At 34.3% G+C, this 17,130-nt stretch overlaps 1 protein-coding gene across 14 annotated transcripts in view; it reads left to right on the top strand.

Moving 5' to 3' along the window:
• The window catches only part of RFX3 (regulatory factor X3), a 296,327-nt gene that overhangs the window by 243,022 nt on the left and 36,175 nt on the right, over positions 1–17,130 (top strand). For all 14 annotated transcript variants that reach the window (XM_037727298.1, XM_017496970.2, XM_037727308.1 and 11 more), the window contains 5 exons: positions 1,589–1,704; positions 2,170–2,324; positions 6,218–6,315; positions 9,737–9,886; positions 15,722–15,930. In XM_037727298.1, coding sequence (XP_037583226.1) covers positions 1,589–1,704; positions 2,170–2,324; positions 6,218–6,315; positions 9,737–9,886; positions 15,722–15,930 — 728 coding nt within the window. The remainder of the gene's footprint in view (positions 1–1,588; positions 1,705–2,169; positions 2,325–6,217; positions 6,316–9,736; positions 9,887–15,721; positions 15,931–17,130) is intronic.

Below are 17,130 nucleotides of genomic sequence, written 5' to 3'. Positions count from 1 at the left end.
TTTTTTTGAGACAGAGTCTTGCTCCATCGCCAGGCGCCAGGCTGGAGTGCAGTGGCATGATCTTGGCTCGCTGCAACCTCCGCCTCCCAGGCTCAAGGAATTCTCCTGCCTCAGCCTCCTGAGTAGCTGGGACTACAGACGCACACCGCCATGCCCAGCAAATTTTTGTATTTTTAGTAGAGACAGGGTTTCACCATGTTGGCCAGGATGGTCTCTATCTCTTGACCTCGTGATCTGCCTACCTGGGCCTCCCAGAGTGCTGGGATTACAGGCGTGAGCCACCACACCCGGCCATATTTTGCATTTTTATTGTTACTGAGTAATGTGTTAATTAATTTGTCTCCCTATCTTCGTTTTCAATATTTAACTACTTGCAACATTTTATATTCTTAGAGAATATTTTATATCAGTTATTCTCTGTATCATGCCTAGGCCAGCTTTATACAGATAGCCCAAACTTAACAAATATAAAGTTATGGTTTGCTGGTTTTGCCTAAAATACTCTTATAGACTCTTTAGATTGTCCACTGGTTTCTTATATCTTCCATGAATTTTGTAGATCTTTGTGGGGATGTTTTACCTTTGCCTCAGTGCTGATGACCTGGATCACATTCTGTTAACGACTTCTGTCTTTTAATGCCCAAAATAATCGCAGAATCATGTGTTCTTGGCACAAGCAAGTTATTATTTGGTTTTGTGACTGCTTTTACCTTATTTACAAACTAATTGCAATGGCAGGGTAAAATTAAATATCATTATTGACAGTTAACTGGGAAAGTGGTAGATTTAAACGCTATAAAAATGTCGTTGATACATCTGGGAAATAGTTCTAGGAGATAAAATTAAGCAGAAAGAGGAGGTGAGGCCGCCAAGATTTGAAAAGCAAGATAGTCTTAAAGCCGTTCTTTAAAGAAGGTGTGCAGAGATAGGATTGGATTCTCTAATGTTGAATGCTATGCCCAGAGAGGCAGTATCCACTGAAAGCCTGCTGACTCCATGGTTTCTGCCCTGTCCTCTGTTTGGCTTGGAACACACTGGAACCCCTGGTCAGCTGCCTTAGACAAAGCTAATTCTAATTCAGCTGTAACTCCATCTGCCACATAAAAGCACCTCCACACCCTTCGCTTTCATCCTCTTTGATGGTCAGTGGTTACCTAGCCCAAAGAGGACTGATGTAAATTGAATCTATGTTCTGTCCCCTTCCAGGTGTGAGAATAGGTAGGGTGACGATAGCTATAAAGGCAGAAGGAAGTAGTAGGTAAAGGAATTTGAAAAAGAAAGAAACTGGAGAGGAAGGAAAGCAAGAATAAAAACGGAAGAAAAAAGAGGTAGAAGTGAGGGTGGCATGAGTCCGTTTTGAGAAGAATCTCATCCTGCTTAGTCTTCCAAGAGTTTGCCCCCCTTTCATCTTCTTCCTAGCTAGTTTTTGTTGTTGTTGTTGTTTCTTCCACTTCCTTTGGTAAAATTTAGTGTCGTTTCACCATGTTAACTTACAAGCACATGGGAAAGCTTGTGTCATATTAGGCTGTCCTCACACAGTCCCATAAGTAATATTGTAAGGTAATACTGATACCATTTTGTTTTTTAGGCAATATTGGATGTTGTTGTGAATCTTCAATTTAGCCTGATAGAAAAATTGTGGCAAACATTCTGGCGCTATTCTCCCTCTACTCCAACTGATGGCACTACCATTACCGAATCGAGGTCAGAATCAACATCTTTTCCAATTCATTTTCAAGGCTGAGTAGATGTCACAGCTAATCAATTAGAGATATGTATACCAGTTGTGAACCTTTCTTGATAACATTAGGTGAATAGATTGATGTTTTGACCATCCTGGAAATAAGCCACGAACTGCTCTCTTGAGATTTCAGTCTGTATATATAGCTCCCATTTGTATTGATTTGGGGGACTGTGGTACAGTTATTTCATCTTCATGGAATTACTGTCATATCTACCCTTCATACTGTCAGAAAATATGAATGTGCATAGACAGCTCTGGGGGAGTGTTTTATCTATCTATCTATATATCCAGCTGTATGGCACCAGTGCAATGGTGGTATAGTTCTAACCTCAGTAATATTTGGTAAACTTAAACGATTTTTAAAGTCCATTTTCTTTTTTATCCTCATTTGCCATCTATTCATTTGCTACATTTATTCACACCAGCAATCTGAGTGAAATAGAAAGTCGACTTCCGAAAGCAAAGCTGATAACTCTGTGCAAACATGAGTCTATCCTGAAATGGATGTGTAACTGTGACCATGGGATGTACCAGGCTTTGGTGGAGATTCTCATCCCCGACGTCCTTAGACCTATTCCTAGTAAGTTAAATGCAGACGAGTATGGATGCTTTTATTCTCATACATTCCACCCAGGAAGTTTTGAGAAGTGACATTGCAATCTAGAATGATTCTAATTTCATTTAGATTTGCCAGATAGAAAACATGCAGCACAGAATATTGCTTAAAAGCAGCCTAAAGCAAAACTGTACTAAAAGGGGAAAGATTATCTATTTTTCAGTTATTATCTGTCTTTTATATGTATATAAAAGCCAACCTGTAGATATAGCAGCCCAGTAGACTAATTGCAAGAACACTACAAGGCCAGTCAACCATGTAAAAATTATTCTACCCAAGGACAGAGTCCCCTTCATAAAGACAAAAATTATGGAAATCTGTAATTGCAAGGCCAGCTTCCTTCATGGTTGCTTTTGATTTGAAGTGAATCTATCTTGAGTTCCAGTGAAGTTGAATTCCATTATAACAGCATTTACTTTGTCACCTACATCATGTTAAGAACTACAAATGCAGTTTCCGTTAACAGTAATGGTTAACCGGCATTTTGAGAGAAAAATCTTTGTAACTACACAAGCATTGTAGTCCCACTATGAAGAAAATAAAATGGGAATTACATAGATAGGTTAGATTACCTTTTTAAGTGATGGTGCTTTTTAAACTACTTTGTAGCAAACAAAGCTATTTTCTGCAAGTATCTATATAAACGCCACCACAGATACTGTTAAAGGCAGCTGAAACTATTTTATACCTACATCTATATAAGTACACACTAGTGACCTTAACTTTTTAAGAAATATGACAGTTTCTATTCTATGTTGACATTAATAAAGTAAAAGCAAGCATGTAGCTTGTGAAATTGGCTACCGTGTACGTGTACGTAAAGTATACTCTTCACAGATGATTTGTGTTATTCTAGAAAATACGAAAATAAGAATTTAGTAGAACAAAAGGGGAAGATATTAACATTTGTATGCTTACACTTTTTTCTAAATAATAAAAGACAACAGTAGAAGGTATGAGATCTTTACTATGTTCCTGACCACCTTAAAATATATGCTCAAACATATTTCCATATAATATTAATGAACACACATAAATTTATGTAGGAATAAGTAAAAAAAATTAGTTGACATTATCTCAAAATTTTGTAAATTGGTAATATATTCTACTCTATCTACACCAAGTTTCCTGACTAAAGGTTGATTAAAAGTGATTTTTTGGAAAGTTTCACTAGCTAAATTCTCTACCGATTTATGTTCCAGAATTGGATTTTCCTTGTTTTTCTCTTGCTTCCTGTGCTCTGAGTGATAATCTCTACAGATGTTTATAAGGAGTTGCATAGGGTAGCTCATTAGCCTATGACATCTTGTTACCAACATAAAATTTTTCTCATGAGATAAAAGAAGGGATGTCAGCAGGTATTTTCTTTTTTGAGGCAAATCAACATCAGTATTCATTAAACAGTTCTAAAATCTTTTGCTTCTATAACAGCATCATAAGACTTTAACTTGTGAATTTAACAGTTCCCTCATTTAAATCTTGTATCAATTTTAGTTTGATTTAAGCCCATAATTTTAAGTACACAATACACTGACCTTTGTCTTTTGCAGATTTTTATCTGAAAACCTTTTTATTCTGTCAAAGAGCTTGTCTCTACATTCAGCCGACACCTGAATAGTTTTATAGTTTCTCTGAAATTATAAGATGCATTGATTGATATACCACTCTACCAGGGAAATTTAGAAATTTAATTCCCGTTCTCCAATGAGGTATAACAAAATAAAGCTTAAAATACAATTTAGATAGCTATCTTCTGTTTGTATGCACTTTAATATTAATCTTGAGCAGGTTGAGACAGATCAGCTTTAGAATAGAATTTAAATTCCAAACCATCCATTCATGTGCCTTTGAAAGTTGTCAATCTGCACAATTTTGTACATACAAGAATCCCTATAGAGAGAGTGAACTTAATTTTATTTTTAAAAATTGTATTTTCCTGGCTACTAGCACTTCACTCTACCATTTTCTGTCCAGATGGGATTTCTTTTTTTAGCTAAAAAAAGTCTGCACATCACACTAATTTAAAGTCAGCTTGAAGCTACTATATTCTAAAATACATTTATCTGAAAAAGAAAAAAATATTAATTGTGTGAACACTCAAGGGGCAACACTTAAATGTGCAATTACAGGTATAACCAAAGGTGGCCCAGAATGTGATTTAGTAGAAAAAAATAAAAACTCAACAATTATTTAAAATGCAAAATATATATTTTCTTATCTAATTTTCCTTGCATTAAATTTATCTAGATAAAACAAGGTCCATAATAAATATTTTTAAAGTAACATTTATAGATTTGGGGGTTACTTTTCAGATTAAGTAATTGTACACTCATTGTAGGAAAAATGGAAAATGCAGATTGCCAAAATTAACCTTGAACAAATTTTTTTTCACTCTTTTTCATTTTCATTCATGCCTGCCCTCCATGGTTCTAGCACATGATACAACAGAAAAATATTTTTCTTTCTTTTTCCTTTTTTTTTTTGGCTAAAGTGGGAAGCTTTGGAGGTTTCAAGAGATTATTTCTCAAGAAATTTCAAATTCAGTGTTTCCAGTAGGTGATCCTCGTGGTTAAGGATCTGCACTGCTTTAGTGTTTTTCCTAGCCAAAATTTAACCCATTCCAATCTTGTCTCTCCAGTTTTGAATAGTTAAACAAATCTCTTAAAAACGCATTTAGTTGTCTTTATTATTGGAATAGTAAAATTTATATTGCTTGCAAATAACATGAATAAGTGAAATTATTTCTAACACCTGCTCTTAACAGAAGTCATAGAGAATCACGTCAGACTCATTTGCGCACAGAAAGAAAAACCAAGGAATTTAAGCCTATTAGTAACATTAATATTCTTGGGGCTGTGTTTCTTATAGTAGACAGCATATTTTGATACCCCATTATAGAGAAGCTACAAAGATTAATTTTGTGTTGTGGGTGCTTCAGACACTTATCTACTAAATATCTAAAATTGTTGTCTACACTACTGTGGAGCCTTAGGCACAAGAAGTAAAATACTATTAACTGAATTCCGTGTTGAACAAGAAAAGTATTCTGTCTCTAATATATAGCAATCTCAATAAGCAGATTTTTTCTAATAAAATAGTCATAGTCATCACTGATAACTGAAGATGCTTCTAATCATTTTATGACCATCATAAAATCTTCTGTCATGGGACCTATCCCTATTTCAGGTTTTAACAGATACATCAAGAATACAGAATGAACTGTTTTAGGAATATCTTAAGAATATGGGTTTCTGTGACTGCAATTTTATCCTACTGATCTTTTATCTCTACCTGCCAAGTGAAATGGAAAATAGTTATAAAAAATTTCAATTCAGACAATTTTAATTTTTACCTTTTCAACAATGAATTACTACAATTTGTAGATTTTTAAGTAAATAGTTACATAAAGAGAGAAAGCTTTGCATTATTTTTCTTTTTAATAAAAGAAATGAAAATAGATTAAGAGCTTGAAAAAACAAGATAAAGAATTTCTAAGAAAATACATAGCCTTTAGCACAAAACTGTTAATGAAAGGAATGCTTTTTTCAAGCAAGAAAATTCTATAAGTATATTCACAACTGGTATATGTTGCTGTAAGCAAAAATGTTTGTATCCTTTTTTTTTTCCCAAAATAGTGTCATAAGTATCTGGGAACAAAATAACTTTAAAAGAAAAAGCCCAATATATAATTCTTGGATGCTTTAAAAAGTTAGAAATAATGTTAAAGTGTCATCAATGAGGTCAATACGAGTTCTGTGCTTTATCAGATATTGCGTACAAGCATTTCCTTTTATTCTAGCGTAAAGATTAATATTATTTCATACCTTTTCATTCTGCTTTTATTCTTTAATGTTTAGGTGCCTTGACCCAAGCCATTCGAAATTTTGCAAAAAGCCTTGAAGGTTGGCTTTCCAATGCCATGAACAATATTCCACAGAGAATGATACAAACCAAGGTATATTTTATGTCCTTGCTTTTTCTTTTGTGTTTAGGAAATTATTCTGAACCGTGAACTTTACATCTACCCTATCAAATGGCATTATATAAAATGTTGAGGTTATAATATACATCATCTTTTAAAACTGATTTTTATATTTGTATTTTATAACCATGTAATGAACTTGCACAAGAGATGTTTGACAATGTTCCTTTCAAAGAGACTAGAGAAGCTTCTTAAGTGTGGTGTATTTACAAGATCTTTCTAACCCGTATATATATATATATATATATATATGTATATATATATATTCTAAACTATACAAGAAGCATATAAACCATAAATGTTTAATTTTAAATATTAAAGTAATAGCCTAGAATATTCAAATAGTTTCCATTTGAAGGAATTTTCTATTTTCTAAAATTTCCTCCTGTACTTGTGCAGAAAAGTTCATATAAATTAATATTCTTTTGCTTTTTCAGGATGTTTTGGGGTTTTTTTAAACACTGGAGAATGCTTTTATGAATCAAGTAAATAATTAACTCACAATCAATATATCTCAGGAATGTGGATTATTTAGCTAGAGATGTAAATATTAGTCTGTACTTTGTCTTCTATCAGCCATGTTACTTTCAGTTTATCTGTGAACACATTCCCATAGCAAGATTGGACAAATTCTAAATTTTATTTAAATGTTGGTACCAGAAATCACATTTGTGGCTTCTTGTCAATGACTGTATTTACTATCAGACTCCAACAATATACCTTGTCCTTGAATCTGGGGGCAGAGTTGATAAATTGAAGTTATTTTAGCTGGTAAACCTCTGTGGGAACATAAGTAGCCTCCAGTTCTTTTGCTGGGACTTAAAGTTTGCAATAAAACTCTCCAAAACATATAGAAGGCAACATTTCATTGATGTGCCTACATTAGATTGCTCCTCTAGAGCTGTGCTGTCATAGTAGGGCCAGCCACATGTGGCTATCTGCTAGGGCCAGCCTCGTGTAGCTATTTAAATTGGAATTTTAAATTAAGTGAAATGGAAAATTTAGTTCCTCAGTCACGTTAGCTACATTTCGAGTGCTCAGTAGCCTCCTTTGGCTGCTGGCTACCATATTAGGCAGCATATATGTAGAGCATGTCCATCACTGCAGAGAGTTCTCTTTGGCAGTGCTGTTGTAGAGTACCACATTGAGGTGTGCAAAAAAGAAGATTGTTTTTTATTATGATCGAGAAATCCTTTTCAACTTTCTGTCAGTCACATTTGTAACGGTATCTCAAACAGCTAAAGCACTTCCCTTCCTGGTATTGTCAAAGTGAATGTGGTAACAATCCAGTTGCAACACTGGCCATCTCAGTGACCTCCAGAGTTGGCTTGAATGATTCATTACAGTAGAGGGTGCCATATCTTCTGGTTTCACTGATATGTAGTCTTTTTTTCCGCTCCACATTCAATTAATGGAGACAATTTACCCTGACACAGGAGACAGCATTCCAGCTACTATGGCTTTTGGAATCAAAATGCCTGGGTTAGTTCCCATCACTAATGGAGCTTCTTTGCAACCTTGAGCAAGCTACTTCTTTAAATCTTAATATGTGTCTAATAGGATAGTTATGAGACTTGAATAAGATAATATATGTAAGACACTTAACCCAAAGCCTGGCACATAGTATATACTGGATTAATTTAAACCGCAAAAATGGAATAAGATTCTTTTGTGAGGGTATGTGAGCTTCCCCTGAGTTACGAATAGTACTCAAACATCTCACTGTCAAGATACAGCGTCCTGTTCCCTGTGAACAGCCTCTACCACTCCCAACTGATCATTCAACTGCTTGCACCTTACATACCCATATAGTGATTGAGTACAATACTATACATCCCTATATATATGTCAGATTTTAAATATATTTTTTAAAGGTTAAAATCATTAGATCTATATTGTGCACATAACAAATTTTCTTGAGATTATGAGATTTAGATTTTATCTAGAATGTTTTTGCATTATATTTGCTATCTTTCAACATAACTGCTATACTCAGGATCTGAACAGGAAACAAATCATGCATCCAAAGGTAGGGATAATCTAAGAATCTTTAAGAAGAGTTTATCTCAAAGGTATGAACAAAGTTGAAAAAAAAAACAAGGAGGAATAGTAAAGCATCCCAGGGCTAGCAATAGTGGGAATCCTAACCATCCCTAGGAATGAAGGGGTGAAAGGTGAAAGCTATGGCATTAGGAGATGCACTCTTTCCCTCAGGACTGTGGTAACATTAGAAATGGAAGGCAGGTTCTGCTAAAACAGGCAGCAAGCAGAGGTTGTAGAGAATAAGTACCCTAGTGACCACTGTTTCTTCCCATTCTTCCATCTCCTGCCAGTGCCTGTCATTGGTCAAACCCAGGTGGAAGCCAGAGAACAAGGTGGGAGGTTAATGTGGTCCATTCAGATCAATATTCCTGGGCACAGAGCAAGATGAAGAAAAATGGAAAGTAGATTTTGAGAGGCAAATAGAGATTTACTGCATAGCCCTTTTAAAGAAACTCTAATTCTAAAAAACGGCTCTTCTGATTGTTTGCTTCTGATAATTTCACCTCAAACTTACTCGTTTCTACAAAATAAAGGTGGTAAGAATACATCTGAATGGTAATGCTCTGACATGCATTTTTAAATTCAATTTAAAGAGTAGGAATGTTCAGATCTCTTTTTATTTGAAAAACCAAACTGTACATCCCTACTTTTAAAATTTGCCTAGTTTCTAGTTGACTATCCAAAGAGCAGTTAAAAAGAAATGAAAACCAACATTTTTCCTGCTTCCTTACTCAAAGTCATTTCTCACTGTGGATGAGTAAGTACTTGCAAGACTGGTTTAATTTTTTCTTTTTTGAGATAGAGTCTCACTCTGTCACCAGGTGCCAGGCTGGAGTGCAGTGGCACGATCTCAGCTCAATGCAACCTCTGCCTCCTGGGTTCAAGCAATTCTCCTGCCTCAGCCTCCCAAGTAGCTGTGGGACTACAGGCGCGCGCTACCACATCCGGCTAATTTTTGTATTTTAGTAGAGACGAGGTTTCACTATGTTGGCCAGGATGGTCTTGATCTCTGGACCTGGTGATCCACCCGTCTCAGCCTCCCAAAGTGCTGGGATTACAGGCATGAGCCACCGCGCCCGGCCTAAGGCTGGTTTAATTAATGCTACACTCAGACATCAAAGAATGGGGGATTTTGTTTTAGTCTTGACCTCAACCTACTAAAAAGAAAAATAATACTTGCTTTAGAGATTTAAATGCTATAATTTACAATTAAACTCTCTCACCAAATGAATTTTAAATAAGTATCAGGGGCAAACATTTAAAATTTGGCAGGGGAAAAAAGATTCGAGGACTGCAGTTGTTTCTTTTACTGGAGAAAACAGAATCCCAACTTAATTGGATTGCTTTACAGGTTGCCGCTGTAAGTGCCTTTGCCCAGACTCTGCGAAGATACACATCGCTCAATCACCTGGCCCAGGCAGCTCGTGCAGTGCTTCAGAACACTTCCCAAATCAACCAGATGCTCAATGACCTCAACCGTGTCGACTTTGCCAATGTCCAGGTACTCTGTTTTCTTGTGAAGTATGTCTCTTAAGGAAAGATACCCAATTTGTTCTTCTTAATTAGAATCCCCAAAATTTGTTTTCAAAGTCTCATCTATACACAGGCAGCATCTATATTCACAGTGTCCTGAAAGAGAGGAGCTTGACCCAGATACAGCTATACTGCTCCCATGTTTGTGGTTAAAGTCTGCTCACATTTACAGTTCTAAAAGACAACATAATGTATCACCAGGGCTTGCTGAATAGTTAGTGGAATAATAAAGGTCACAGTCATTAAAGATAGACAGGCAAGAAATTAAACTCTTTCATCTATAAGCTGTGAGATCTTGGGCAGGTTACTTAACTACTGTGGCTTCACTTTCCCCACCATATAGCACCTATCTTAGATTATTGTTTATGTATTAATAATATGTACCATGACATGCAGAGATATTTCTAAGTTAGTGCCCCTCCTTGAAAAATTAAGAACAATTCTATTTCATTTATTTATTTATTTAAAGGGTGGGGTTTCACCATGATGGCCAGGCTGGTCTTGAACTCCCGACCTCGAGTGATCCACCCGCCTTGGCCTCCCAAAGTACTAGGATTACAGGCGTGAGCCACCACGCCTGGCCTAAGAACAATTCTATTTCAAAGTTTACTATAGATGCCTAGTAAATATTTATTCACTTGAAAAGGATTATGTGCAGTAAGTTCAGCTATTGTAATAGTTCAATGAAAAAGTATTTTTTAACCTTGTGATCAGGTTACCCACTTGTGCTTTAAAGTACACTTTGAAAGCTAAGTTAGAAACATTATAGAATTTCAGTATCAATATTTTATTTCCAATACTAAAGTAATGAATCTAAATGTTGCCATATATAAACAAATAACATTGTCCACCAAAAGCATAAGCAACAAAAGGAGAACTACATAAACTGTACATAATCAAAATTTAAAACTTTTGAGTTTCTAAAGAGACCATCAAGAATGTGAAATGACAACCCCAAGAATGTGAGAAGAGTTTTGCAAATCATATATCATAAAGGACTTGGATATAGAATATATAGAGAACTATTACAACCCAGTAGTAAAAGGCAACCTGATTAAGTATGGACAGACATCTGAGTAGATAGATGTTTCCCCAAAGAAAACACACAAATGGCCAATAAGCACATTAAAAGATACTCAATGTCATTAGCCATCAGGGAAATACAAGTCAAAACCACAGTGAGGTACCATTTCATATACTCTAAAATGGGTCTAAGCAAAAAGACATATAATAATATATCCCATTGGTGAGGATGTGAAAAAATTGGAAACTCATACGCTGCTGTTCAGAATATAAAATCCTGTAGCCACTTAGGAAAACAGTGTGGCAATTTGTCAAAAAGATAAGCATGGAGTTATCATATGATTCAGCAATTCAACTCCTTGTTACATACTCAAGAGAAAAGAAAACATGTCCACACAAAACTTATATATAGATGTTCATAGCAGCACTGTATCAGCCACATAAAAACAGAAACAACCCAAATGTGCATTACTGATTAACCAACAAAATGTGATCTATCCATACAATGGAATATTATTGGGCAATAAAAAGAAATGAAGTTTTGATTCATTCTGCAACATAGATGAATCTTGGAAACATTAAGCTAAAGTGAAAGAACCCAGGTACAAAGGACTATACATTGCATGATTCCGTTCATATGAAATTCAGGAATAGATAAATCTGTATAGACAGAAGGTAGATTGGTGGTTGCCTGGGGCTGGGGGATGGAGAAGATTTGGAGGTAACAAATAAGAGGCATGGGGTTAATTTTTGAGAAAAATGAAAAGGTCTAAAATTGATTGTGGTGAGTGATGTACAACTTTGTGAATATACTAAAAGAAGCCTTTGAATGGCATACTTTAGATGAATGGATTGTATAATATGTGAATTACATCTTAATAAGGCTGTTAAAAAAACGATACCATTGTTTAAAAGTAAACTAATTATTATTTTATTTTCTAGATATTTTAATTTCTACTTCTTACCTATTTTTATCATTTAAAATATACCAAAAAGTAATATTTGGGCTTGATCTATTCTAGAGTATAATAAATTAGTTGTTCATTGTGATTTTCATGGATTGGGTTCAAACTTCTATCTATCTACCTACCTACCTATCTATCTTTAAATTGTTATATAAAGTTTTTAAAAAATCTGTATCCATCTACAAAAACACATACACACATACAAATTTGCTCTTTACAGGAACAAACTTTCTCAGCTTTACAAAACCATTTACTTTATATATTTCAATGTAATTTACATTAATTAAATAAGCAAGAGTATTGAAAGTTTATATTGCCTTAAAATCTATACTGTAATATCTATTTCAAATCTTTTTGCAGGAAAGATTTAAGAGTATAAAAAAGTATAAAAGTATCTTAAGAGAAGTTGAAGAAGTAAGGCAACTTCTAGTTTCAAAAGTAATTTAAGCTCAATAACAGAACACATTTTAAAGAATTATTTCTAATATCTGAAAAAGGTTTTCAGTGTTCTGTTAGCATTGTTATATGTATAAATACACATAAGTATTTGAGTATCTGCAGTTCAATGAAGTATTTCTACAAATGAGTTCTTCCCTTGTTATAAGAATTAATCTTGATAAATCTTTGCATATTAATGATTAGTGATGTATCTACTAGACTGCTTACCCTCTGCCCACCAATTTTGAGAATACCCTTTCTTTTCCTCTGTTTTTGAGTGTCATGTTTTTCTGGGTCTACCATGATAGTCGTTGTTGCTGAAACCAGTATGATTCAGCATCTGCCCTCCAAAACCTTCTTCCTTTCTTCAGAGTACCATGACACAATAGTGAGCCTTTCATTTCCCCCTACATTTTACTTTTCACACCTCTGTACATTTTAATGAGTAATCTCTTTCTCAAGTTAAGCATTTTCATCTTTAACACCCTTGTTTCTTTCCTTTTCTTTTCCTAGTTTTGCCAGATTTTCCAAGAGTCCTTTGCCTCCCATTTCACCATTATCCCCGTCTTCAGTTCATTTGGAAGTCATCCCAACTCCTGTAACATGAACCTCAATAATCTGACAATATAAGAATGACACTCTTGTAATAAGGAGACTTCTATTTAAAACAATGAAATTACATGTGTCAATATTATAATACACTAAGAGCTTGAAAGTACCAAAAGTTCTTTTCAGGATATCCATATATCACTTTTTACTACTTTATTCTCCTCTAATTAAATTTTCTTTTCTTTATGCATTTAAGATAATTTTTCTATTGCAGGATCATTGGTTTCCTGTTTCATTTAATTGATAGTATTACAGTGGTATCATTCTCTAATTTTTCTGTGTGTAAATGGGTAGGCTTTGAAATCTACATTATGGGCTAAATAGGTTTGGGTGAACTGACCTGATAACTTAGCTATTGCACATACTTGTGTTTCTGTATTTAAAAGGCATTCTGATTTTGAAACTCATGACTGCTTTTCATTTTGGATATATATTTTTTCTAAGTTAAGAAAATCTCTAACTGTCCTTAGCTTTTTCAAGTATAGACTTGAAATACCTATATTTGTTTCACAAGGGAATATTTACAATGTGATCTATTGTTAGTATATTTTCACTTTAGAGAGTAGTAAAAGGAAGTATAATATAAAGTACTTTGAAAAGCCAGAATAATGTGCTGTGGTTTTATTTCTCTAAGTTTGGTTTTAAATTATCTTTTCTTGGCAAAAACTAACTGCCAAGTAAATAGTGAGCTTGAATTTATGGTAAAAAATGAAATTAAATTCCTTCATGAATACTGGTAAGTTTCTCCTTCCAATTATCAATGTGCAAACAAACAAAAACACCTATCCTACTAATTACAGCTTTATTTATAATACTAAAATGTTGGAACAAACAAATGTCTAACTATGTGGGATTGATTGTATAAATAATGGTATATTATGCAATAAAACAAATTCATTCAGTGGACAATAAATATAGGTCTAATTTGCCTACATGGAAAGATGGTTATTATATATTACTAAGTGAAACTAAGCAGAATAGCTAATAGAAAATATAATATGATCCTCTTATTTTAAACATTTAAGTATGTATAAGCATATAAGAATATAAAACATGTATAAATATTTGAATAAGTGTTTCATAATACAAATACAAATTTAAAATATTAATGTATGCATAAATAATATAGTATATGTATATATGATAATATATGCATAGGTATATTTATGTATGCATGTGGAAAGTCTGAAAGGTACATACATCAATATGTTATAATCTCTTACTGTTGTCATTTTAAGTATTCTTAATATTTTGTTCCTTTTTGCTTATTCATATTTACATTTTTTATAATTATATTTCAGTATACTTAAAATATTTAAAAGTGGTATTTAGAAGGTAACATCTGAAAGGATTTATGACTAATTAGATAAGAGAAAAAAAGAGAGTGAATAGTATCATCAGCTGCGATGTAGAAGAAACAGTATGCTTCCCTGGGAAAATAAAATAAGTTGAGTTTGGGGCATTTTGCATTTGAAGTGCCTCAAGTTTGAAATTCCCTCAAATAGGTAAAGTCTGTAGGATCAGGAGAGATACTGGAACTAGAGGATGGAGATAACGAATTTATTCAGTTGAAGTTGTCAATTTGAATGAACTTATTTTTTGAGAGCATATAGGAAAATGCTATAGACACTCTTTTGAGAAAAATTCATATATATATGTACGTGTGTGTGTGTATGTGTGTGTGTGTGTGTATGAGCCTCAAAGACACTTCTCCAAAGACATCTATCTTGACAAAATTATCTGGACTTAATGAACATAGCTTAAAATTTTTCATTAAATTTTATTTCTCTAATTTTATGCTTAGGGAAACTGAGGCCCACATAAATTAATTGCTTGAGGTCAGTTTCATTAATTAAAGACCTAAAGTCCATGTCTTCTCATTCCTAGTTAAATATTACATTACCAAAGAATTATGTTTTTCCTTGAGTGAATAGGTTTTTTTAAATCTCAAAATACAACATAGCACTAGAAACATTACAAAGCTTACAGCAACCACTGAAAAGTAGCCTTAAAAGTTCCTATTTTCATTGCTGTTACCAAACATGAAATTTCCCACCCAGAACCAGAGGGAAAATTGCAATAAGCACATTTTTTGGCAGGAAGCATATCTACATTTTCTCCAAAGAGTTTTTGTTGTTGTTGTTATTGTTGTTTTCAGCTCTCTGAATTAATTTGCATTCATAGCCTTGCCTTGATAGCCCTTGAGATTTCTGTTCCCAATCCATAAAACTCTTAACAGTGTATGCTTCTACCTAGTACCATTCAGTGTTTATTTCTGTTTTAATCTTGAGGGGACCACTTTTGGCCAATTCTGTCTATTTATCTGTCTGACTTACCCTAAATCTTCTTAAATGAATTGGTTTTAAAGTTTTATCTGATGGGGAACAAAAACATAACTTTTGAAAGCTGAATGGAATGAAAAACCCTGCCTACTGTAGGTTCAGACTTCTATTTTTTGAAGTAATCATGTATTTTAGTCTTTTACACAGACTAGTTAATGAAGAAAAACCAAGTCATACTTATATGTGACATCACTTTTTTATGTACCAGAGTGAGCAAGGAAATAAATTCATCCCTTAAAACTGATGGATTGTGTTACCTTAATAATTGACAAGTCATTGTTTATTTTCTGGATTCATTTAACTGTTTGAAGCTTTTATTATAATTTTCTGTTCTTGCATCTAGTGTGTGTGCTGACATTCAATTAAAGGATGCTGACATTCAATTAAAATTGAACTTTTCCTTTGCTTTCCATGTTACTGTCTCAGGAGCAGGCTTCCTGGGTGTGCCAGTGTGATGACAACATGGTTCAGAGACTAGAAACAGACTTCAAGATGACTCTTCAGCAGCAGAGCACCCTGGAGCAGTGGGCTGCATGGCTTGACAATGTGATGATGCAAGCACTAAAACCCTATGAAGGAAGACCCAGTTTCCCTAAAGCCGCCAGGCAATTTCTGCTAAAATGGTCTTTCTACAGGTATCATCTAGGTTTTTCCTAAGCTTTCTTTTTCATATTCTGCAAATATGTATGTGTATGTGTATGCTTCTCTGACAAAAGAAAAGAAATGAGCAAGGACTTTAGCTTGTGCAAACTCCCTGTTATAACTACCTTCAACTCAACTCAGTGATTACAACATCATAGAAGTGTACCAAGAAACTTAGGGAAACAAACTTTCTTCTAGGAAAAGAAATCTCTTGCTCAAAGCCCTAGATGTTCTCAGATGGGAACATCTGAGATTCCAGTCTAGAAAATGTGTTCAGCAGTAATCAGAAAAGGGCTACTGTCCTCCCTCTTGCAACATACATTATTTAGGCTACTTTCTTGAGGCCTAACACTAGTCTCCTTTTTGTTCTCTAGTTTAGTGATGTTCAGAATGTGGTCCCTAAACCAGTAGCATCATTATCAATTGGAAACATGTTAGAAATGCAAATTCTTAGCACCTCCTCCAAATCTACCGTATCAGAACCTGTAGAGGTAAGGCCCAGCAAGTCATATTTTAAAAAGTACTTCAGTTTATTCTGATGCATGCCCCGAACTATCTATTTAACTTCTTAATTTTATCAGTTGCAACTGTTTTCAAACCTGGCTGCACATCAGAATTAATGTAAAAAACAGAAAAAATCCTGGGTGGCTCCCAAGACCTACTAAATCAAAATCTTGGTGGTTAAGAGATAGCAATTAGAAATGGAGGTGATCAGGAATTTTTTCAGAAAGCTCTCCTGGTGATTCTAATGATAGCCAATAATCTATTAGTAACACAGCTTATTAATAAATCACTTTTTGACTATAATAGTATAGATAGAAACATGTATTTTTGTAGACATAGAAGCACCCAGAAGAAAAGAGCTTTCTGATTACATGACATACATCAGATGCTGTGATGAGCTGTTGACTATAACTGCCACAAAGATTAAAACCAGCATTTATGACCTTTGTAGGTCAGTGTTTCTACCATATATGTAGGATAGAACTGGCAGGTGGAATTCTCTTTCATAAGTTGGGTAAATTTTATTTTTAACTCTGGTATTGGTTCTTGTGGTGAGAGTTCAGTTTTGAGCTTCTTTAGATAAAACTGCCACACTGATTTGGCTCTAAGATTAATATCTGCTGTAAAGTATAGGCAGTATCTAGTGTAGATTCTGTGCAGCCATGAACATACCAGAAAGTGGTGGCCAC

The sequence above is a fragment of the Cebus imitator genome, unplaced genomic scaffold, assembly GCF_001604975.1.
Source record: "Cebus imitator isolate Cc_AM_T3 unplaced genomic scaffold, Cebus_imitator-1.0 Scaffold227, whole genome shotgun sequence".
In the NCBI taxonomy this organism is placed as follows: domain Eukaryota; kingdom Metazoa; phylum Chordata; class Mammalia; order Primates; family Cebidae; genus Cebus; species Cebus imitator.
The sequence above is the reverse complement of the archived record's forward strand: the minus strand, read 5'-3'. Positions and strand labels throughout refer to the sequence as shown.